This window comes from Crocodylus siamensis, chromosome 1 (assembly GCF_052110815.1).
Source record: "Crocodylus siamensis isolate JL-2025a chromosome 1, ASM5211081v1, whole genome shotgun sequence".
In the NCBI taxonomy this organism is placed as follows: Eukaryota; Metazoa; Chordata; order Crocodylia; family Crocodylidae; genus Crocodylus; species Crocodylus siamensis.
In genome coordinates, this window is record NC_143395.1 from 354,760,219 (window position 1) to 354,784,288 (window position 24,070).

The window sequence follows — 24,070 nt, forward strand, 5'->3', positions numbered from 1 at the left end:
GTGGGCTGTATTTCATATTTCTTAACAAATTACTGTTATTTTGTTAAGCTAAGCTGAACTGTGATTAAAATAACTAGTTAAATATTTCAGTGAAAAATGAATGCTACTTTTGGAGCAAAAACATTTAAACTACTTTTTTATTATTTCTTTGCAACTACTGGATCATAAACTTGGATTAGTTTTATAGGATTTACTATACAAGTTGACAGACGTGATATATGATGACACTTTATCTTTTATTGCTTACACATACTACTTATTGGAGGGGGAAGAGGGGACAGTTCTTATTAGCAAACAGAAGCCAGGATTTCAGTTGCTTACTGAAGTGTCCTTCATTCTTTCATTCATCCATTTGCTATCAGTTATAGGAGATATATTGCTTCTTCAAGTCTTTCACACCAGTAAATCATCCTAGATTATATGCATTTGTACAGTACCAAAGTCTAATATGAATTTTAAAGGAAATCTCCTATTTTCTTTTCAATCAGATGAGCAACGTGAAGAGGCTACGGCCACGGCTCAGCGCTATTCTCTTTAAGCTTCAGTTTGAGGAGCAGGTGAACAACATCAAACCTGACATCATGGCTGTCAGTACTGCCTGTGAAGAGATAAAGAAGAGCAAAAGCTTTAGCAAGTTACTGGAACTAGTGTTGTTAATGGGAAACTACATGAATGCCGGCTCTCGGAATGCACAGACCTTTGGATTTAACCTCAGCTCTCTTTGTAAAGTGAGTTAAAGATTTTATGCATGTTCAGTTCTCATAATGCTCCACTTTTTTTCTGTATTACTGTACTTAAATTCCTTGTTTTGATTTCCCCCGTAATTAGATCTCTAAAGTCTCATTCTTGTATACCTTTCAATTAGTGTCATAATTTCTAAGAGTGTTAATTTAATACAGAACTAGTCTTTTTCACATCAGATTTAAGATAAAATGACAGTTATTAAGATTCATTTAGCGTGAGTACAACTTATGACAAATGTAGAAGCTTGTAAAAGTTTAAACGTAAACCAAACTACAAAAAGGTCCCATTACTATGTTGTATTCTAAGATAATTTACTTAGTACAGCAATTCATATATTTTTGCCTTTTTTATGAGAGGGGAAGCTTTTAATTTGTGGTGGTCACCCCCTTTATCCTACCTGACTCCAGTATTTAATTTCATTTATTTATACAACACTTCAGAGGGTTGCAGTTTAATGAACAAATTGAGAGATGTCTTCTTCAGGCTGTTTACAGTTCAAATTAGTTCTAAATTTGCATCCCATTTCTGAAGTACTTTCCAACCTTCCCATGCCCAGTGTGGTGTCACTGCAAAGTCCAAGGAAGACGCAACGGAACAATAATGTCCTTTATGAAGAAAGGTAACTACTTTTGATGATTGGAATCAGAGAGCAATAATCAAAGGTGTTTGATTCCAAATGTCAAGACATTCCAAGTGGGGTTACACAGGATCTGTCCTGAGCCTGGATCTACCCAATATTTACATTAATTAATTTGATGATTTTTAAATGCATACTTTGCATTCAATGTGCAGGTGACACCAGCCTGGGAAGGGTTGTAAGGAATTTGAAAAACACTGTTAGTATTTAAAATGATCTTGTTAAATTGGAGAAATGGTCCACATTTTAAATGGTATATTTTGAAACATATCTAGTGACGCAGCAGTACTTAAAATCTGGCATTCATAATGGACCCCAAACCGAATGTGCCAACTGTTAGAGAAGGACACTAGAGGATAGCAACAAGAATGATAAAGAGAAAATATGACACGCTAGGAAAATTTGAAGGAGTTGCATTTGTTTAGTCTTAGAAAAGATAAGATGAGGGTGGTCAGTCAACCGTATATTTTTCCAATATATAAAATGTTGCTATAAGGAAGACTGTGAACATTTGTTTTCCGAGTCTGCAGGGGTTGGCCAAGAGATAATTGGCTTAATTTGCAAATAAAAATGATCTAGGTTAGACCTTAGGAAATGATTTCTAACTATAAGCATAGTTATTCCTAGGAACAGGCTACTTAACAGAAGTTGTGAAATTTCTTTCACATAGTTAAAGCAAATATCAATCTGGTTTGATCTAGGTATATCTGACTTTGCCAAGAGCACGGGGATGTATTAAATGATTTTTTTGGTCCCTGTTTTTTTATTTCTGATTGTGTTACTACAAAGTGTAATTTTCCTCTGTATAAAAGGCTGTTGACTTTCATCAAGTTACCACTGCTTTCTGATTCTTTGTTTCTCATGCACTACTGACTCCTGTTTATCAATGCTGTTCACATCAAATATAAGCAGAATACCCCAAACAGTGTACCATGCTGTTACAAGATAAAATCACTTCATGTAGGATAAGTGTTCAGTTCCCACAAGTTTTCTGGTTATTCTGTAAACTCCATGTTACAAGTTGTGACAGACATGTCAGAAATGCTCTATATAGACAAGGACAGGGAGGTTCAATCTCCCCTGTGTGTGCCCCTGGAAGCCACTGGGTTCCAGAATAGTGTCATCAACATAAATATAATCCTTCTAGTTGTGTGCTTTTCAGTGATCAACAGCAAACTCCCATGCACATGGTATTAGTAAAAATGTGGTTATCTCTTGCCCACGTTCACTATCCCAATATCCATTAGCGGATGAGGATGATGACAAGTTTCAAAACTTCTGCTCCAAAGGAGGCAATAAGCCCAATGCTGGATGCCTTCCTTACTCTGTCATTTTAGGGGTGCTTGTTGTCCTATAGATTCCTAGGATAATAGCTTGGACAAGTTACGCATCTACATAGTCCAGTGACTGAGATGTTTGGACAATCCATCTGCTGCAAAACATTCCAGCAGTTTTCTGTGCATCTTACAAGTTCTCTACATAGGTATACTTCACCAGAAAACGTACCTCTCATAATATGTTAACCCCCCCCGCCAACCTGTCTTTGGACATTTCAGAATATAATATTTACCCAACATTTTATAGTACAAAGCCAGCAAGTTCCTAGCACTGGTGACTAGACCATTTAATATATCGTTCCTTTATTGTCCATGAAGGCTCACAAAATTAGGAAATAATACAAATGCTCTTATTTAGGTTTCTGTATTACACATATGCACAATAAAAATGCTAAATTTAATGTTTAATCTTAATTTTGCCTCTGTGTATGAGCCATAGGAATATGCTCTTTCTAATGCCCTTTAAAGAGCTGTAGAAGATAGAAAATAGCTGTGCTCTGTCCTTGGTCTAGGTCATTGCCCTAAAGGTGGGGTTGTCAAACTCACTTGGCACTATGGGCTGGATGAATGGTGTGGGACTAGTCCATGGGTCAGAAGAATGGTGCAAAGCTAGTCCCATCTCTGCTCCCTGCGTGCCGAATCCAGTGCACGTTCTGTCCATTTTGGCCAGTTCTGGACTGTGCCTTATGTTGTGATGTGCACGGTTGGTCTGGTACAGGCACCACATGTGACACCCACTCCAGCCAGTTGGGAATCCAGGGGCAAGAAGGCCAGCCTCCTGGGTACTTGACTTCTGCTTCGGGAAAAAGCTGTGGAGCCAAGCTTCTGGCCACAGTGCTGTCAGGGCTCCAGCACCATAGCTTTCACTTGGATGATGGAGCTTAGCAGCCCAGTGTTTGGCAGCTATGTGCCTGGTTCTGAGCTGCAGTGCTGTAGCCCCAACAACACTGAAGGAAAAAGCCTGGGATCTTCCCATGGTTGCAATCAAGCACAGCACTAAAACCCCAACAGCACTGTGGGAACAAGATTGGCACTGTGGCTTGCTCCCTTGGTGATAGGCAAGCACCCAAGCTGCACCCCTGTAGCAGTGTGGGAAGAAGCTTGCTATTGCCGGCTCTTGGCTGCCTCTGCAGGGAGGTCCCACATCATAGCCCGAGTCAGGGCAAACTAGGCTGAATGACCCAGCTCTGTGGGCCAGATCCAGTCCATGACCCATATGTTTGACACTTGCCTTAAAGTATCAAGAATCTTGTAGACAGGTGGGAGGGCGGAGGCGACTTTTCTTTGTGGTATGCTGATTTGATCCCCCTTCTCTGCCCAGCCCCCCAGCCTGCTGCTCTTTTTTCTGCCTTCTGTTGCATCTTCTCCTGTGCTGCCTGTCCCTCCAGTGATCTGTGGTGTGCCACATGTAAAGGCTGCCCATGTCACTTGTAGAATGTAGCATGTGCGCCACAGGTTGGCCATCCCTGGCCTCGGAAATAACAGAGGGAAGGGTTTGGGCAGGACCAGGGGCCTTATAATGTAGAGCAGGGAGAGAATACCTTCTCTTCCAGCAAACCATAACGTGTTTTGGGAAGGAGGACACAAATGTGGTTTCCCTTGTAAGAATAGGAACCCAAAGTGGAAGTCTGTTTACCTACCCAACTCATACCTACTTACCATGGGTTTGTCTGGGGTCCGGTGCTTATTAATATTTTTATTAATAATTTGGATGCTGGAATAGAGAGCTCCCTGAGCATATTAGCAGATTACATCAAACTGGAAAAGACTGCAAGCACACTGGAAGATATGAGCCCAATTTAGAAAGTTTCTGATAGAGTGGAAAGCTAGAGCTGATAGGATGAAGTTCAGTGCTGACAAATGCAAGGTTCTGCATCTCAGGAAGAATAATCAAAAGCACAAATACAAAATGGGTGACAACTGGTTGGATAACAGCACGGCAGGGAGAATTTGGGGATCATAGACTCAACTTGAGTCTGTACTGTGGTGTAAGTTTTTTCTTTTTTTTAAAGTGAATGCAGTTTTTGGGCTCAATCAACAGGATTAGATGTAAGGAGGTAATGGCACCCCTTTACTTGATGTTGGTTATGCTTTATCTTAGAGGAAAATTCTGAGTGTATATATATAAAAAAAAAGAAAGAATGAAAAGAGCATATAACTGTTAGTGTTTTCATTAGCCCAGAAACCATTCCTTAGAACTAGTCATCTACAAGTTTGCACATCTTAAAGGTCAAGAATTTATATTACTTACCTGTGCTCAAAAATGTTTCTTTATTTAGTTAGTGTGAAAAATATTCTTCAACATTGCTGATGGCATGACTGACTATAGTAATAGGTTAGAGAGACAGGAACCTGATTTTATTTTTAAAATAAATCCCTTTTAAACCAAGATCAAATATGGTGTATTTTAGCCCAAGTAATTATTTATGAAACAACAACTAAAAATTGTGCTAGTTCTAATATATTTAAGTATTATGTACAATTGTTACACTATAATGAGCTGCTGATGATCATATATTCGTTATAAATATTAATATGTTCATAACCACAAGGCTTGGACCCATCTCAGAGGTTACTTAGATTTAAAAATGAGATGCCATAAATACGTAATATGTTAACATATCTAATTAGGTTTTTAAAAGTCTCTGTATTCATGTTTCCATGAATGGGATGTCTTTGATGGAGGCCTATCACTGAAGCAGGTATTTTATAATCGGTGAGAAAATGCAGCTTGTTTTCAATAATCAAGTTTGAAACTATTGATGATAAACATAAAGTATCTTTACCCGAATATATTTTTGACAGTTGAGATGATCAAAATGTGTGATTGAATTGCCTCATTTGAAAAGAAGAGATGACATTTGCAACAATCAAAATCATTCTGTGGTCATCACAGTATACTAGTAATACACAATAAACTACTACTGAATTGGAGCTCTCAATAAAAAATCTCTTTTAATGTCTCTATCTATCTATCTAGATGTAAATATAAACTGCGTTAGTCAGTTTAAAAATATACCAGCATTGGAAACATGAGCATATCAAATATTTTTTTTTATCATATAGTTATATATTTTGTAAACTCTAAACTTGTCTGGAGGCAATGGAGCTGTTTTACTTCAGTTGAACTGGGTTTGGAAACAAGTTAGGAGAGAGTAAATAAATCAAAAAACTTTTGAACACATGGATGTGTATTTCAATATCCATGGGAATTGACCTTGAAATAGTAAAATAGAGAAATTTCTGGCTCACCATGGGTGGGTAGCTTGTCTTACAGGGCTTCCTAAATAATATGAAGTTTGCATCGTTATGTCTAATGGGAGCAAATTCCTGAATTGTGGGGCTGCTCCCAAGAATGTTCTTGCTTTTTGGTCACTTTAGATGAGCTCAAAGAATAGTCTGTTTTTCTTTTTTCAGAAATGGACTTTCTTTCACAAAACTGCAATTATTATTATCCATTTTAAAGTTTTGAGATAAAGTACAGATTGCCAGTTTCTGGTCTTAGATTCATCAGGAGAGGGCCAATAATTGTCAGACACTGGGGTTGACAACTACAATGCTGTTGAGCCTCTACAGCAAACTTGTAAAAATTGAATGCTATTGTTTTTGCTGCTTCTGAAAGTCACCTGGGCACCAGGCATTTTATTATAGTACCTTTAGTGATATCCTTCCTTATTTAAATAGGTACATACGTATGTGTGTGCATGCATGCTGGCGCACGCACCCACAAGGTAGTTTAGAGTAGCACTTTACAGACTAAATCAAAGCAGCAGTTCATGGGGCAGCACTGATTGGCTGATACAGAATACCCATGGTCAGCCTGAGTTTCTGGCATCACAATGTTGGGATTGCAAAGGGGGCATGTTCTGCTCTCTGCTGGAACAGCAGAGTCCTGAGAGTGACATGCTATCTCCTGGAGAGTGTGGGTAGAAGCACAGCATGTACAGAAGAAACTCTCCAAGGAGTGATTTAAATGTGGTTGGTACTCAAGTAATTTTTCTCCCGGATTCACCATTTTTACTCTGAGAGAAAAACCCTTGAACATCTATCTACTACGGTTTCTCCTGGGAGAGCAGTAACTCTACCAGCAGAAAGTGAATGTCTGTATGAGGCATAATTTAGAATTATTTAAAATTTTCCTTGATGTCAGTTCAGGATTGAATATCATTTTTATATGAATTGTATTGTTATTCTTTAAGAATATTTTCAGACCAATGTGTTCTGTATACTGTGCTATACTTAAATTTTATTCTGGTTCCAGTAATATCCTGAGTTTTAGAATATAAAATGTCTTTGAAACTAGTAATATTTTGAAAACTGGAATATATATTTAAGTGAATCTTGTGGAATCTCTAGGGAATACAATTCAGGAGACGCTTCAAGGACACTTTCTTAAGGCATCAATGACACTTTCAGTTGGATCAATACACAGTATTTGGAAACAAATTCACATACTTTTCAGAGTTGTTTTAAAAGCAGATTTTTTTCACATAAAGCAGCTCTAGGTGTTGATATATTGGTGTAAATAGTCAGGGTTCACCTGCATTTCAATTGCATGATTAATTTTTTAAGACTGGAACTAAATTCAAGCTTGGTGCTAGAACATCTTATTTTCCTTCCTTTTTTCCTTTTCCAACAAAAAAGATTGTTCCCCATTTGCTTGCTTAATAGATCTAATCTTTTACACTATTGTAGGCATTTTACTAAAAGTGCTTATGTTTTAAATATGAAAATTAGCACACTACTTCAGTTTTATCTAAATAAAAATTAAATACTCAGTAGATAAGGTTGGAAGTGATCAATATTAAAGTCAATCTGTGAAGAATTTTAATTAACAATAAAAATCCAAAACAGGCTATTGATTATGTTCAGATTTTTTTTAAAGAGCTGCATCAGTTTAACTGATTTGTCTTTTGCCTGTTGGCGTGACTGGCTCTAGGGAGCAGGACTACAGAAAGAGATTTTGGGAAGGTTAAAGTTGATATGCTGATTTTGAGTCAAAAGTCTAATATTGTTGCAGAAAAGCTAATAACATACTTGCTTGTTTTAAATAAGGGCACAAAAGTCACAGGAAGTAATTCTTCACTCTCTTCAGCTCTGGTGAGGCTGTAACTACAATAGGTTCCACTGGGCAGAGCACTTTTAAGAAAGGCGTAGACAAAGTGAAATTGGTCTAGATGAGAGGCCTCAATAGAAAGCATGATATGTGGGGAAAAGTTTCAAGAATTGGGATGATCTAATTTAGCAAAGAGAAGCCAGAGGGAGCAGTTAATATGTTTTTTTATATATGTAAGGAAACATATTAAATGCTCCCTCTTTCCTTCATATTTATATACACACACACACGTATGTATGTGTGTATGTATGTACATTTGTTCTCTGTCTACAGGGACAGAACCAGAAGTAATGGGTTTAAGTTGCAATATGGGAGATTGAGGCCGTGGTGTGAAGGAGGACTTTCTAATTATAAGGGTAATTAAGAAAAGGAGCAGTTATTTAGACAGGTTGTGGAATTTCTATAGCTGGAACTTTTTTTTAATAGGGATTTGATAAATGTTTTTCAGGAATGGTTTGGACATGAATTCACCTGTTTTGAGCAGGGCTGGCCTTAATAATCTCTTGAAGTCCCTTCCAACTCTGTTCTTCTGGATTCTACATTCAAATACAATTTCAATGCACATGGGCTATAAAAATATTTAGAAGCATTCTTATTCCCAACGTTTTTTTTCTCTCTCTAGTTAAAGGACACTAAATCAGCTGATCAGAAGACAACATTGCTCCATTTTTTGGTTGATGTTTGTGAAGAAAGGTATCCAGATGTTCTGAATTTTGTTGAAGATTTCCAGCATTTAGACAAAGCCAGTAAAGGTTTGTATTATTAAATCAAATTTTTCTGTTTCAGTATCTATAGTTAAGAACTGACGCTTTATTTTTAAAATGAGGTTGACTTTATATGTATAATATTCTGTTGTATGTACTCTAAAGTCCACTCTTCATGTGCAGGTAAAGGTACAATTGGATCTAATGCATGATCCACACAAACGCATTTCCTACCATGCTACATATGCATGGCAGAAGATATAATTATGGGATTGCACATTAGATCCAATCGCACCTTTATTGCATGAGGCGCAGTCAGGCCTGAGAGCCCCGTGTGGGCTGGGGTTTCACATGCCCCTGACCCTTGGGTATCATGGCAGCCACAATTCCCAGGGCTTACGGTTTCATACTGGGCATGATGCACCCCTGTGGCTGGGAGCCCTGTCAGCTGACAGGGCTTCAAGCCACATGAGACACCTTGCAAGCTAACGTGCAAGTTAAAGCTCAATAACAACCAGCTATAAAATTAATACGCATTTCCGAGGTCTAACTTTGTAGCTGGTTGGAACTTTTTATCATGTGACAGTTACTTTGTACATATAGCTGGTCTTATTGTAATTGTGCAATTAACCAGTTAATTGCATGATACCTGTAATGTGTAGAGGGTGGCCTAAGGCAGCAGTAGGTTAATTTTTGGAAATGTTTGTACTTAGCTCTCTAAGAGTAAGAGAGGAACTCTTAGAAAACCATTTAAATGATAGTCTAGCACAGTGAGTTTTAACCTGTGATCTGTGGACCCGTGGGGATCTGCAGACTGTCTAAAGGATCTGCAGACTGTGTCTAAGGGATCTGCAGAAGATGGCTGTGATCAATCAAATGAATGTGACTACTGACACTTAGAATTTAAAGGGGTCCACACCTCCATTCAAAATTTTTTTAGGAGTCTGCAAATGAAAAAAGGGTGAAAACCACTGCCCTAGCATATAGTCTATGTAGATTGTACCAAAATAGATTAAACATTTTTATTCTTATTTTTCATTAACAGTGCTCATATTATTTTAATCTTCTTGTCCTTTTTTATCTTCGGTCAACTACATATAATTTAGTACCTTTTCAGTACCATTTAATTCAGCAGCTTTGAAAAGCTTATCATATAATCATTTTAATAAAAATAGGATTAATTAAAGAAAAATTGTTCTTTTCTTTCGTCTTTTTAAATTCTTTACGCAACACTAGTGCTGGATGCCAGAAAAGATAAATTCCACTTTACCGCCTCAGCGTACAGTATAAAATTTTGTACATCTCAATCTGAGCTGCAGAAGACTTGCATTTAATTTCTCAATTAAGAGTTCCTTCTTTATATGAAAACATAGCATGACTAATTTAAACTGACTGAGTATAAAGTTAGAAATTGATGACTTCTCAGCAGTGTCAAATTCCTGTAGAAAAAAGTCTGAGCAAAATGGCAATATTGTCTATGTATTTTGTTGCGGTTAATCATTTTTCTAAATTAATTAAGTTTGGGAAGTTTGTTGTTATGATAGTATGTAATGCTAATACAGTTATAGGTCTGTTGCCCTGTGCAGCCCTTACCAGGGACCCTTGTTTAACCTGCTTCATTTCTCTTGATGGAAAAACTTGAGGAAGTGGTCTCTGTATTTCTGTCTATCTATACTTATTATACCTTTTTAATTTTCAGTTTCAGGTGGTAAATATTACTACTACTTATCAACAAGAATATATTTAAATGATTTTCAGATGGGTTTTCTTATACTTTAGATAACATACCTATAACTGAAGGGGTTATTCATTTTTCTGTATATTATACTTTTTGCATAAATGGTGGTATCGCATGGTTTATGAAAGTACCTGTGCTTTATCAAAGCATGGAAATGTATTACACTTGTATTTTGAGTATTAACCATACTAGTTAAGTTATTGTGGGTACTGGTTATTTCCCCTTTTACCTAGGGAAAACATCATAGGTGCTCTAATAGTTTTCTTTTAAGACCTATAATATGCTTCCTTTTAGGGTTGGGTAGTTGATCAGTCAGATGTCAGTTAAAAATTGTAAAAAAAAATTACTGATAGGTCCAAATAATACACAGAACATGCACAAATTTTCCATTAATAATTGTGTCCAAAAACAGTAAAAAAAATCATATTTTTGTCAAGAAAACTACAAAATGTAGTGTTTTTTCATAAAATTACTATACTCTTTGACCAGTCAAACTGCAACCTTACCAACCTTACTTTCTTCATGAGTGTCAAGATACTTGAATTTTTGTCCTTTGTAAAAAAAAATAAAAGAATAAATACATTTAAAAAAAATGTGCCTTTCATAGTTTTAGATCTCTAAACAGAAGAATGTACCTAGGCTATTCGATGAGTGTGACAGTTCAGGTGAATGACTTTTTGCCTTAGTCTTCAGATACCAATTGTAGATTGTTTTCTCTAATGGCAAGGTTCCCTTGGCTTCCAAGACTGTCATGGCACTTCCAGTAACATTACTTCCCTGCTCTCTTGTTGTCAATAATTCTTGATTTAGTGAGGGGACTCTCACTATGACTCTACCAGGATGTTGGTCTATTTCTCTTCTCAGTTTCACTCCATTTGCATCTATTTTGTGTGCCTGATCTGTATTCAGTTCATTATTATAATAAATCTAACAGCATAAATGGATTAAAAACTTTCTTGGGTTACCCAACATGAAATATAGACAAAGCAGGACCTTTGCCTGATACCTACTGATCTGGATGCATTAAGAAGATGTTCATATAAATCATAGAAATCATGGGGAAACAGGGATGGAAGGGACCTCTATCTTTACGTCATCTAGTCTAACCCCTTGGCTGAGACAGGATCATCTTTATCCAAAACCAGTTCCATTCTTATCCAAAACCTCTTAGTAAAACTACGGTCAACCTGACACAACACGAGCCATAACACGCTAACCTGCCACAGGTAAAGCGAGAGGACCATGGCAGTTAACTTCCTGCTTCCGTAAAAGCTGCACTGGAGAGATCGCAGGGGGTGGGCTACGACCCCTACTACAGATGAAGGCAAAAAACCTGACGGGTTATATCAGTCTGACCATGGAGTAAAATTATTTCCTGACCCCAAATATGGTGATCAATTTGACCCTGAGCAGAAAGGTAAGACCCTTTAGTCAGGAACCCCTCCAGGTTTAAGTCCCAGCAGGAGCATTGGTATACCACAGTCAAAATCTCAGCTTTTGCTGCAGCCAGCACTCAATGCCTATGAGGAAGCCTTAAAAAGAAAGGAAAATAAATAAATAACCTTTCCCCCACAAAAAAACACAACACCTGACACACACAGCAGAAAATGGGCAGGAGTGGGGTAGAAGAGGGGAGGGGAGCGAGTGTGCAGGATTCCCTCTCCACCTTATGCTGCAACCAACAAATCCCAGAAACCTGGAAAATACCCATAGTAGAATGTAGGCATAGCTGTACCTGTATCATCCCTGAGTGGCTGTACAACCTCTTCTTGAACACTTCCAGTGATGGTGAGTCCACAACTTAGCTAGGCAGTCTATTCCACTGTTTTACTATTATAATAGTGACGTTTTTCCTGATATCCCATCTAATTCTACTTTGAAATGTCAAGCCATTGGGTTTGCATCCTACTCTTTACAGCAAGAGGGAAAAAGGTGCTTTCCCCTTCCTTTATGGCAGTCCTTCAGGTATTTGAAAATTACTATTATATCCTTTCTTGAGCACCTTTTCCTTAAGCTGAACATGCCTAGCTCCTTCAGTGTCTGCTTGTATGACTTGCTTTCCAAGCTGTTTATCATTCTTGCCTGCCTCTGGATTAAAAATCCCCTCTCATTTTTCTATGTCCATTTTGAAATGTGGAGCCTAAAAATACAATACCCTAGATGAAGCCTAACCAGTGCCAAGTAAAAAGGCACTATCACCTCCCATGTCTTGTACCTAAAGCTTCTGTTGATTCAACCCAAAACCACATCTACAATTTGTACAGCTGCATCACACTGCAGGCTAGTACTGAGTCTGTGATCTACCAAGATGCTCAAGTCCGTTTCTGTTGTGCTGTCATCCAGCCAGGTGTCGCCCATTTTATATTTGTGTTTTATATTATTCTTTCCAACGTATAGCATCTTGCAGTTTTCGGTATTGAAATTCATCCTGTTATCTTCAGCCCAGAATGCCAATCTGTTGAGATCCTTCTGAATTGTGTCTCTATCCTCCAGTGTGTTTTACAATCCTTTCCAGTTTTGTTTTCTGCATATTTCCTCAAGAAACTTTCTATTCCAGTATCCAGAATATTAATAATTATATCAAACAGCACTGGGCACAGGACAGGTCCCTGAGGGGACTCCACTCAACACATGCTTTTCTGACTTGGATTCTAAAATTATAAAAGCCTTAATCTGTCCGTCTATAACTTTTTATTCTATAACTTTTATATTCTGCTTTCTGTGCCTCAGGATGTGGAATTCTGTGATATCATGATCACGTCCTTCCAAGTTGCCCATCACCTTCACATCTTCCAGTTCTTCCTGATTACTTAAGATAAGATCCAGGTTGGATGATCTCCTACTTGTATCCTGAAACAGAAAGTTACCCTGCACACTGATCAGGAGCCTGCTTGACATCTCATGTTTGGCTATATTATTTTTTCCAGCAGTTGTCTGGAAAATTGAAGTTTCCCATTAGTACTATCCCGCAGATTTGTCACCTGCTTGAAGACCACCTCATCTACCACTACTTCCTGATTTGGTGGCCTGTAATAAATTCCAAAATACATTCTACTTTGCCATATTCTTCCACTTGTTTTTGACATAAAAGGCAACACCACCCCCTTTTCTCTCAAACCTGTCCTTCTGAAACAGCGTAACCCTCAATGTTGACATTCCAGTCATAAGAGCGATACTAATCTAGTCATAGTTTCCAGGCTGCAGTTTCCAGCTCATCTTGTTTATTCCCCATACTTCTTGCACTTGTACATTAGACCTATTATGCATTTTGACCTACTTTTGTGCAATTTGTTGCTGTCCTGTGGCACTCTAGCCATTTTCCAGAGTGGAGTCACTTCTCCCTGTCCTTTTTCTTCTGGATTGTTTGCTCTGTTGCTGAAAGACTTTGTTCCCCGTCCCCCACAGAACCTTGCTTAAAGCCCTCCTTACCAGGTTGGCCAGACAGTGTTCAAAGATGATCTGCCAGTTCTCATCAGATGGATCCTTTCTCTTGATAGGAGTCTTTGTCTCCAGAACATCTGCCTGTTGTCAGAGACCCTGGAGCTTTCCTGTCATTGCCACTTTCTTAGCCACATGTTTATTTCCAAGATAGGATGGTTCTTGCCACTGGGAGGATCTATGAGAACATTGCTTATGCTCCAAGCTTCTTAACCCTCCTGCCAAGAGCGTCATAGTCATCTCTGATCCGGTCAGTGTAATTCCTGGCAATATCATTGGTGCCAACATGAACAAATAGAAAAAGGTCTGAATGATGCTTTGGTAGTTCCTGTGTGATGTCCTGAAGTCAGGCTTCAGGCAGACAGCACATCTCCCAGGCCCCCAGGTCTGGATAACAAATTGGTGCATCTGTCCCCTGGAGAAGGGAGTCACCAACTTTTACTAATTGTCTTTTTCTTCTTGGTCAAGTGGTCCTGGGGCCTTGCATTTCCTGCTCTTAAGACTGCTAACTCCTCTGCATTATGCCAGCAGATGTCCTCTTCTCTGCCTTTTCCCCAGCTGTTTCACTGTAGAGTGCTTGAAAGTGGTTGCTGATTTCAGTCCGTTCCTGGTCAATTCTGGGACCCCCCCTTCAAGCACAGGTACTCCTCACTTAAGGTTGTGCCAGTTAATGTTGTTTTGTTATTACGTCACTGATCTATTAGAGAACACGCTCATTTAAAGCTGTGCAATGTTCGGTCATAACATTTGGCTGCTGCCTGCTGGTAGGTAATTGGATTTGCCTACTGTGACGTAATTGGATTCGCTTAACATTGTTTTGTTAGTCACATTTTTCAAGAACATAGCTACGACATTAGGCGAGGAGTAGCTGTAGTCACATGCTGCCTCTTCTCATTTTCTTTTGACCTCTCCAGTACTCATAACTCCAATCCAAGTAATCTGCCTTTTGCTTGATAGTGGGGTGGGAAGGGAAGAAAACATGCCACAAGAACCCACGTACCAAACGCCCACCCCTTGGCTCTTGTGTACACTAACACATACAGTCTCGTGCTCCCTGGCTCCCTCAATTTTTTAGATCCATTTTACGTTTTGACCTACTCACTTCCCTTTTGTGAGACTTGTTGGCTGTTCTGTGCAAACTCCTTGGACAGATTCCACCTCTGTTTTGCTTCCTGTCTCCATTGCTATCTGTATTCACTGGGGGTTTTTTTTTTTTAATATAGCTGCCTAGCCTAGGTCCACCCCTCAATTAGCTAAATCAGCCCCACCCAGTGCAAGCACTTAGTCACTCCAGAGAGGGGGGAAGAAAAGGGACCCACATATGCTGGTGTATGTGCACACACCCTCTCCCACCCTCCTCGCAAGCACTCAAGCACCAGTCAGACACCCAAAGACACTAGCTCTGAGAAAAGCCCCCTCAAGGCAGCCCTGCTACTGAGCTGTTAATCTCAGAGCATTCTGCTTATTAGTCTGCTTACATATATTGTTTTGTATTCCTCACAGTAGATGGAAGGGAATTGCTTTTGCTGCTTTTCTTAATTATATTGGCAGCATTTTTATTCCATTGACTCAAAGTGGGGGGGGGGGTTTCTGTCCCGTTATCATCCCATCACTGTGGGACATGCAGAGTGGGGAGGGAGATTTAAAGTGGGGTCTTTCCCACACTTTTGGAAACTAGTAGGTTGCTTTGAAATATGACTTTTCATCTCCTTGGAATCTCACAGATTGTGTTCAAAGAGTGATGTTCTGTTAAGAGAAAATGTAGAAAATTTTGGAGAGGAAACGTCTATATTTCCAAAATCTGAGTGTCAAAAGTTGCATTAAAATATACTTTTAGGGACTCCAGATATAAATAACTTGGATTTTCAGAAATAGTAAGCAACTGCATATGTCAGTAAAATCTCTCCTAGTGTAATACATTTTGTCTATCAAGTATTTGTCTATTTTTAAATGTGTTTCTACTCTGCTGCTCTCTTTCCTTCCTTTCCTGAGGATTTGAATGCAATGTCAATGTATTAAAATTTATGTATAAAAATTGTTATATAGTTATTCTCAGAAATAATTTGCATTAGTGAATGATCCCTATATAAGTGAATTTGTCATGGTGATATTGATGAAAATAATACAAAATATTTCAGAAAATGTGATGGCTACACTTAAAGCCAGATTCAATTCCTTCAATAATTGCAGAACTGGAATAAAGTTGGGAGTTGGGCTACCAAGTCCAAGTCCCAGGGTTCACATTACCCTGGCACCTAAACAAACAAACAAACAAAAACTCCTATTTTTTTTTTTTTTTTGCCAAGTCCAATATGCTCCTGCACTTGGGACTCCCAGGGCCGTTAAATAGTGATGGCTAGGCAGGTGTACCTGTGTGGAAACCATTTGGAGCACACACTTTGCTAGATAATTCCCTGTAAAGTTCTAAAACAATTCACATTTGACAGTGGGAGGCAGCTAAGCTGTGCTTAGCTCCCCCACGTTAGGTATGTTGTTAAGTAGATAAAACCATTGACAAACTTGTATCAGCAACACTGAATTCAGCTCAGAACCTGCTGCTGCAGTGCGAAGTACAGATGACCATCCTTTTCCCCATAGCCGTGTGGTTTACAGTGTTTTCTCAGGGCACTAGAAACATCAAATCTAGTCTCCTGTCAACTTGAGAGCGTTTGACCAGGCCTTCTACCTCTCTGGAGAAGGGACTAATCACAGTTTCATAGCTTCACCAGGCTTTAAGATGAGTGAGGACCCTTGTCATCCTTGGTGTTGAAGCAGGGCAACTGGACAGAAAAGTGCAAGAATGAGAGGACCAGGAGAACAAGCAAGAGAGAATTTACCTCTAGTTTTTACTCTACTGGCTAGGGTCCTCTCTTAATGGATTGAATCCTGGATTCTAGGCTTTGCTGTCAGGGTGGAGGTGACGGTGGTTGGTTGTTGGTTGTTGGTTTTTTTTAAACCAGTGTCTAATACAAAATGTATTAACAAGCAGTGAGAGCACACCATCAAACGACATTAATGGACAGTCAGGGGAGAATTTTCTTGCATCTCTAAACCAATGATGATGCGTGCCAGGGAGCGTATGATGGGATAGATTATTCTAGATATACCCTATTCATATGCTTTGCTATAAGGGTTGTTGTTGTTTCTTTTTTTAAAACTGATGACTGGTAGTGAATGTATTTAGCACACCATCAGATAGACAGGAATGTATCTTCTGGCACCGTTAAACCAATGGCAGTGAATGCCGTAAGATGGGATAGATCACTCTAGGTATACCCTGTTCATATGCTGCCCCTCTAGAGCATGTAGTCCTGTCACTTTTGAAAGTAGGCTACTGGGCTAGATGGGCCATTAGTCTTACCCTGTATGGTACCATTTGTGTTACTTTATTATTTAATTGTGAGGCAAAGACTACTGACTTCTGTTGACATGGTTAGCAATTAGGTATTTCACCCAGTCAGATTCTTTTTTGTTAATTGCTTAGTTTTGTCTGTCAGTGTGCTGTATATTTTTCTCACATTCTACCATACTCCACACTAGCTTTTTATAGGAGTAATATTAAGTTTGTTCTTTTCATTTTTTTTACACAGCATATCCATTTTAAGAAAACAATTCTTCCCATATTGTAGTGTTTACCAGTGGCACATCATTTTATTAACAGGCATCATAAGGCCTTGGGTGTGGCATTTAGTGGTCAAATCTGTGCTTTATAGCACTTCAATCCTGAAATTATTTCTGAGATATGATTTGAGACGCTGCATAGAAATTGACTGTAAAGTTATTTCTTTACTCAAAATCTAATAGAAATTTTTAGATTTATATGATATACAGGCAGTTATTGAAGCATGGTTTTTGCAGTATTAGTTTACTTTAGAGTATTTAACTTTCTCTTCCATTATGCATTATAATTTTAAAGTTTCTGCTTTTGAAATATTGGAAGTCTGCTTAATGAGCTGCTACAATATATGATTTTTTAGGTATAACAAACCTTGGTTAAGTACTTCTAGATCAGCAGGAGGAACTTTCATTGAAGCTAATGAGCTTACCCATATGACAATTTCCAACGATCTACTTCATTAGAGCTGCCTCTTTTTTCTAAAAGATAATGGCTTGCAGCTTTTCTGTTAGTATTTCAGAGAGAACCTTTTTTGGTCATTATTGTACCTCTCAATGCCATTGCAATACTTCCTTATGTAATGGCCTTTTAAAGATTCATATTCTTTCTCACCAGTATGCCATTTTAATTGATTGACTTTGACCTACTCAGACCTCATTGTTTATAACTTTTTATTAAATCTTATTTTTTGTTGATAATGGCAATATTTATTAACCTGTAGACTAATTTATTGTTCCTCATTAAATTATGCTGAGGTAATAATGACAATACTTGGCAATTATATCAACCTTTCTTCTAAATGCTGTTCTTTCTTCTAAATGCTACTATTGTATAAGTAACTTAACAAACTTCTTATTTTTAGGGGTTAGATTTCCAGAGTAGGTGATTCTGCCATCTCTGGTGGGAGTCTGTTCCAGACCCTGGACACTCAGACAGTAAAGAAGCTTTTCCTTATGTGCAATCTGAAGTGATCTTCTATTAATTTATAACCATTATTCATTATCTTCTCCTGGGGTGCCTAGGTGAACAGATGTGCACCCCTAATATACTTCAGGTAGCTTTAAGTCAGAAAACTCAGGCAAAAAGAAGACATGTTTTGGGATGGGAGGGAAGAAGGTAGAAACACAAAAAAGAACTAAAGCAACACCACCACTAACTGCCTTCTGCCCAGTTGAATAAAACTTTTTATTGGTTGAATGTTACTGTCTTTTGCTTTTGCCTTCCTACTAGAGGTGCACCAATATATTGGTCCATATTGGATTGGCGCCGCTAAAAGGAAAATTGACATTATTGGGAATCAGCTTTTTTTTGGCTGGAAGAGCCGATAATGTCACCAATAAATGCCACATGCATGCATGCAGCCACATCACGCATGCAGCCAGGAATGCATTCCAGCTCCTTGAAAAGCAGTGTCTGGCCAGTAAGTCTGTGAGGGGAAAGGATGTGGGGGGGTGCAGATTGAGGCCTCCACAGTGAGGATGGGAGTGGGGCAGGGGCAGGTGCTGCCCAGCTGGGGCAGGTTGCAAAACAACTGTGGGCGGCTCATCCTGGATTGTGAGGAGCCCTGGGGGAGTCATGGAGGGCATGTGTCCCCTGGATTAGTACGTGGGGTGAAGGTGGGCTGCCTGCTGCTGGCTCGGGGACTGTGCTTGGAGCAGCAGTGACACTGGGGTGGGGGGAATATGGGATATTTTGGAGTGGCTGTAGCCTACCCATAGCTGCTGCCTGCCCTGCTGCCCTCCCTGAGCACAGCCCTCCCACCCCGCCAGGAAGAGGCTGGTGCAGCCCCTGGCCTTGAGCCCACACCAGGCAATCTGCCTTTGCCCCATGCACAAATCCAAGGGGCACATGTCCCCCATACCTCCCCTGGGACTGCGTGCAGCAGCAGGAGCCACACACCCCCCCAAGGTCCCTAGACAAACTGCCCAGGGTTCCATCCCATGCCCTGCCCTGGCTGGGCAGCACCTGCCCCAGCTCCATTCCCTCCCTCACTATGGGGGCCTCTATCTGTTCCCTTGCCCCCCCCCCCACCTTACACTGCTCTCTAAGCTGCTGGGCTGAATATTGGCTATCGGATCAGTATCAGCTGATATGGCTGGTTAATAAGCAGCCGTTGGTTTGGGTCAAAAATTCGTTATCCGTGCACCCATACTTCCTAACGGACGGATAGATCTCAGTGTGCAGCAAGGACAACTACCAGAAGAGAAGTGAATTTACCTTAGACGTATCTGGGAATATTTAATGCCCAAAGAACATAGGTTTTGCAGGAAGAGCCACTTTAATGTAGGTTAGTGCCAAACACAGGCTTCTTCCAAGCTGGCATGTACTGGTGAAGTTATCACTTCCCCTGTGCTGCCACCACCTCATCTCTCCAAGGTACAGCTGTTAAATACTTCCATTGCTTGAAACACTGTAGGCACCCCCTGGCTCTGCAGGCTGATTCAAATGGCTCTAGGAACCAGATCTGGGCCATATATTGCCACCCCCTGTCCAAAGATAATTGCTGATTTTATGGAAGTGATGATGTGATATTTGATTAGTGGCTGTCTTTAATTTGGAGAAAGCAAATGAGCTGATTATAGCCTTTCTAAAATTCTTATTCCTGTTAAATAAAACTTTAAACATTCTTTCTGCATAGGTGACCATGCAACCTGAGCAGCATTTGAAAACTCCAGGATTCCAATAATAGCAATAAAAAATAGCAACTCATGTTCCTGGATTAGTTTCATTTGCCTGTTGATTTATTTTTCTCCCCCACCCCCTTTAAATATACCCCACCTACTACTACTATTTAGTATCACCATAACTAGTGGTTGAGAATTAGGACAATTTATTTAGTCTGATCTAACATACAGTAAAGAAATTAAAGTAAATTGGAAGGAAGAGAAGAGGAGAGAGAGATTTTGAATAAATTCTCTTCATTAGTAGTGGCATATTCATTAGTCTGACTCTTCCTTATTTTTACAGGAGCTTGCAAGTTAATATTTTTGTTTCCTTTATGGTAATACAGCTATATATATTTGATGCCACAGCCAGTTTTTTCTAAGTAAAAGCTGGGATAAAACTCCAGTGAATTCCTGATATCATGGTTTCAAAATTATCATTATGGTGGTGTTTCTGTTATTAGTTAAATCAAGTTTTGCATCTGTTTTTGGCAGGTGACATTTACCTACAAGATGCCCTGTGAGGGCAGTTGAGGGAGGCAGAACTCAAGCATTTTTCATGTTCTTGGAATGATTTCTAGTTTTGTGGATATAAATGTGGTAGTTTCTGGGTTTTCTTTATATATTGGTTTGTTGAGTGGCACCCTAGATATGGATCGTGGTATCTTGAAAGTTGACATTAGTGTATGAGTATTCCAGAGAAAGTTTGATTAAGGGATGATGGTTATTAAACTTGTTGTGAAAGACAATAAATGAGTCCAGGTGTTCAGTCCAGATAGTGAAAATGCCTTCTATGTAATGCAGGTACAGTACAGGTTAAATGGTGCAGTTTCTAGAATTTTTTTCCCTTCATGTGGCTTATGAAGAGGTTGGCATATTAAGGGGCCATCTTTGTGCCCATAGCTGTGCCCATAGTTTGGAGGAAGTAATCATTGTCAAAAGTGAAGTTGTGGATGAGGATGGAAGTAGATTTTTTGTGCAACATGCTGTTGCAAATCTGAGTCTACTCTGTGTTTGTGAATGTGCAGGCAGCTGTGTTTTCATGGTGTGGTATATTAGTGTACAGGCTAGTGGCATCCATGGTTGCAAGTATGGCCTTCTCAGGGAGGTGGTTGTTATTCTCAATTCTGTTGAGGAAGTCTGTGGTGTCTTGTAGAAAACTTGCTCTTCGAGTGATGAGTAGTTTCAGAAAAGTTTCTACAAATGCTGATAGCTCTTCAGCAATTAAAACTTTTTTTTTGCAAAAATCTTGTTGGTTTAATAAAAGATATCATCTCTACTGCGAGTCCTGATATCTCTTCAGTGAAGGTACCATGGTAACCCTGCCAGATCCATCTGGCAGGATTACCTTACTGGGGATCTTTGGGAGCATATGGAAAGCTCCTGTGGTGGAAGAGTGGGGATAAGTGGAACTCATTTTTCAGTTTCAGAACAAATTCTGGTGTGGGGTCCTCCCTAAGTTCTTTACAATATTTGGTGTCGGAGTTGTCTCTTGGCTTCCTTAATGTAGACTGTAGCTCCACCTTTGTTTCCTGGTTTGATTACTGTTTCTTTGTTGGATCTCAGGGACTGTATGGCTTTTTGTAGTGACAGAGGTGGTTGTGGTACTAGTTTTTGTTGAATTTCGCTTATAGCTTTTTTTCTAAAACAGTTGATATAGTAGTGGAATGTGTTGTTATATCCACTTGGAGATGTCCAGTATAATTTTTTTTTTTATTGTTTGTTTTCTCAATTGTGGCAGGAGGGTTGTTAGAGGGGGTAATGTCCTGGTTATAGATGTATTCTTTCAGGAGCAGTCCATGCATGAATTCATCTAATTATCCTCATATTAGTAACTTGTCAGGTTTTTTTCTCTGGGAAGGAGTTCAGGTCTTCGGAGAATAGAGATATTTCAGAATGGGAATAATGCATGTTATGATAACTGGATGATGTTGGTGTTCAGAGTGCTGCTGCTTTGATTCCCTCCTGTATTGCTGGCATACTGCCTGTGAGGTAGCTCCTGTTGTGATAGCTGATTCCACTTTCTTCTTATGTTGGATGGCTGCCATCAGATATTTTTGGTAGTATGTTTGGGTCTGCTGCATAGTAGTCAGGTGCATCTCTAAGTTAATGTCTTTAGTTTAGTAGCATAAGTGAGCATCTCATGTTTAAGCTGATCTCTTTTGGAGTAGGTTAGGTGAAGAAAATGATTTTTCAGTTTTACCAAAGTTTTCCTTCATAGTTATGTTACATATATGAAGTTGTGTGTGTTAGCTAGAGGGTGGAAGATGATGAGTCCCCATGGGATGGTGTTATGTTTCTTGCACAGACTTAAGATGTTTCTCTGTAGTCTGGCTTTTCTTTTCTTTTGGTTGTGGATTTTTCCATTGTGAGCAGTGGATTTCGACCTCATTGATTTAATAGTTGTGTAAAAGTGATGTTATAGCTGTGATGGTCCAGAAATTGAGAGAGAAGCAAGGATGTCTTAAGGTAATATATTTTATTGAACCACTATATAGCTTTTGAATGCAAGACATTTTGAAGGAAATGTTTAATGACATGACAATAGTAGACATAAATCAAGAGGGGGGATTGTATTCTCCCTTCCTTCTACCCTATTTTGAATTTCATGAAGTAGCAATATTCAGAATTCTTTGGATGTGATTGTGGCATTCCTTTCCAATGCATATAAATAAAATAATTATATAGAAGTAAAAAAGATTTAATTTATTATGGTAGGTTTCAGAGTATCATTTGATTCTGTGGCTGTGACTCCTTTTAAATTGTTGTAGAAAGCTTACTATTTGGTAAAGCCTTATTTCCCACTTATATGAATGGGTCTTTGAGCATCAATAAGATACTAGAAGTTTAAGGGCCTAGTCAAAATAGTTTGTAATAAAATGTGTACCTTTTAAGTGAAAATATGACCAAGATGTGCAAGGGAGAAAGTATAAAAATGAAATGAAAGTTGTAATTAGTGATATTGTTCAGTTTGTTTTAGCTACTTATGAGTTCTTTGATTGCAACTTAGTAAATAAGTGAACCACTTATATGTGAATAATTTGTGTTGGAACAACCCATGAAACCATATACATGAATAAATTTTCTCCAACTAATGTGATGTTCTTATGGTATTTCATTAATAATGTCTTTAGCAGTAACTAGGGTTTGAGACTTAGTGAAGCAGGAAAAAGGGGCTAAATGAACTGAAGATCAGTCTCTGTTCTCTATCCAGCCATAACTCTGGAAAAATCTTTTCTTCTTTATTCTGTATATTACATTTAGAGGCATGTTGTATGTAAGAAAATAGAGCGCTATCAGCAGTTTTTCTTATCTTGCTGCCCCTTTGAGCTTGTTAAAGAGTAGATTTTGTCAAGTGTTAAAGCAAACAAACTTTAGTCAAAAATGTCAGTTAGCGAACACCAAGGCATCGTTCAACTTTTTTATTAAAGTTGTGTTGAGTAATATTTTGAGTCTTTTTTTTTTTTTTTCCACTTTTTTTCCTGAAGGGCAGACTATAATTACTGCTGCTAATTGTTTATACTTGTCCACATGGATAACGTGCATAAGAAGTCTTACTTTTTGTGACTGTATTCCTCCCTGCTTATAAGAGGTGAATGTGGTAGTTAGTATTAGGCCATGTGGTCCCAAACTAGAGTCAGACCTTCTTGAGTAAGACATTGTTTTCTCTTTTGGTTTTAATACTTTGATAAGGAGCTGTAACTTACACAGCTGTCTGGTAACCTATAACTAGAGTGCCTGTCTTTTCTTTGGAGAAAGCAAATGAGCTGTTTATAGCGTTTCTAAAAATCTTATTCCTGTTAAATAAAACTTGAACATTCTTTCTGCATAGGGTGACCATGCATCCTGGGCCAGTCCTCCTCACCATGGATTTAGTATTACTAAAATATAACACTAAATAATGATGGAAAACATACAGGATTAATTGGATTTCTCCATTTTTGAGTTAAAAGAACATAAGAATCTTCTCAGTCTCTTCAACATGAAAAATCTTTAATCAGTCAGCATTTTAAGTTGAGAGCTGACTATATCATTTTGCAATTTGTGAACTCTAAAGCAGATTTGTACCTTACAATG

General features: G+C 38.8%; 1 protein-coding gene across 2 annotated transcripts in view; it reads left to right on the forward strand.

Moving 5' to 3' along the window:
• Positions 1-24,070, forward strand: part of DIAPH3 (diaphanous related formin 3) — a 485,008-nt gene that overhangs the window by 258,339 nt on the left and 202,599 nt on the right. For both annotated transcript variants that reach the window (XM_090024704.1, XM_090024695.1), the window contains 2 exons: positions 489-728; positions 8,457-8,586. In XM_090024704.1, the coding sequence (XP_089880830.1) occupies positions 489-728; positions 8,457-8,586 (370 nt within the window). The remainder of the gene's footprint in view (positions 1-488; positions 729-8,456; positions 8,587-24,070) is intronic.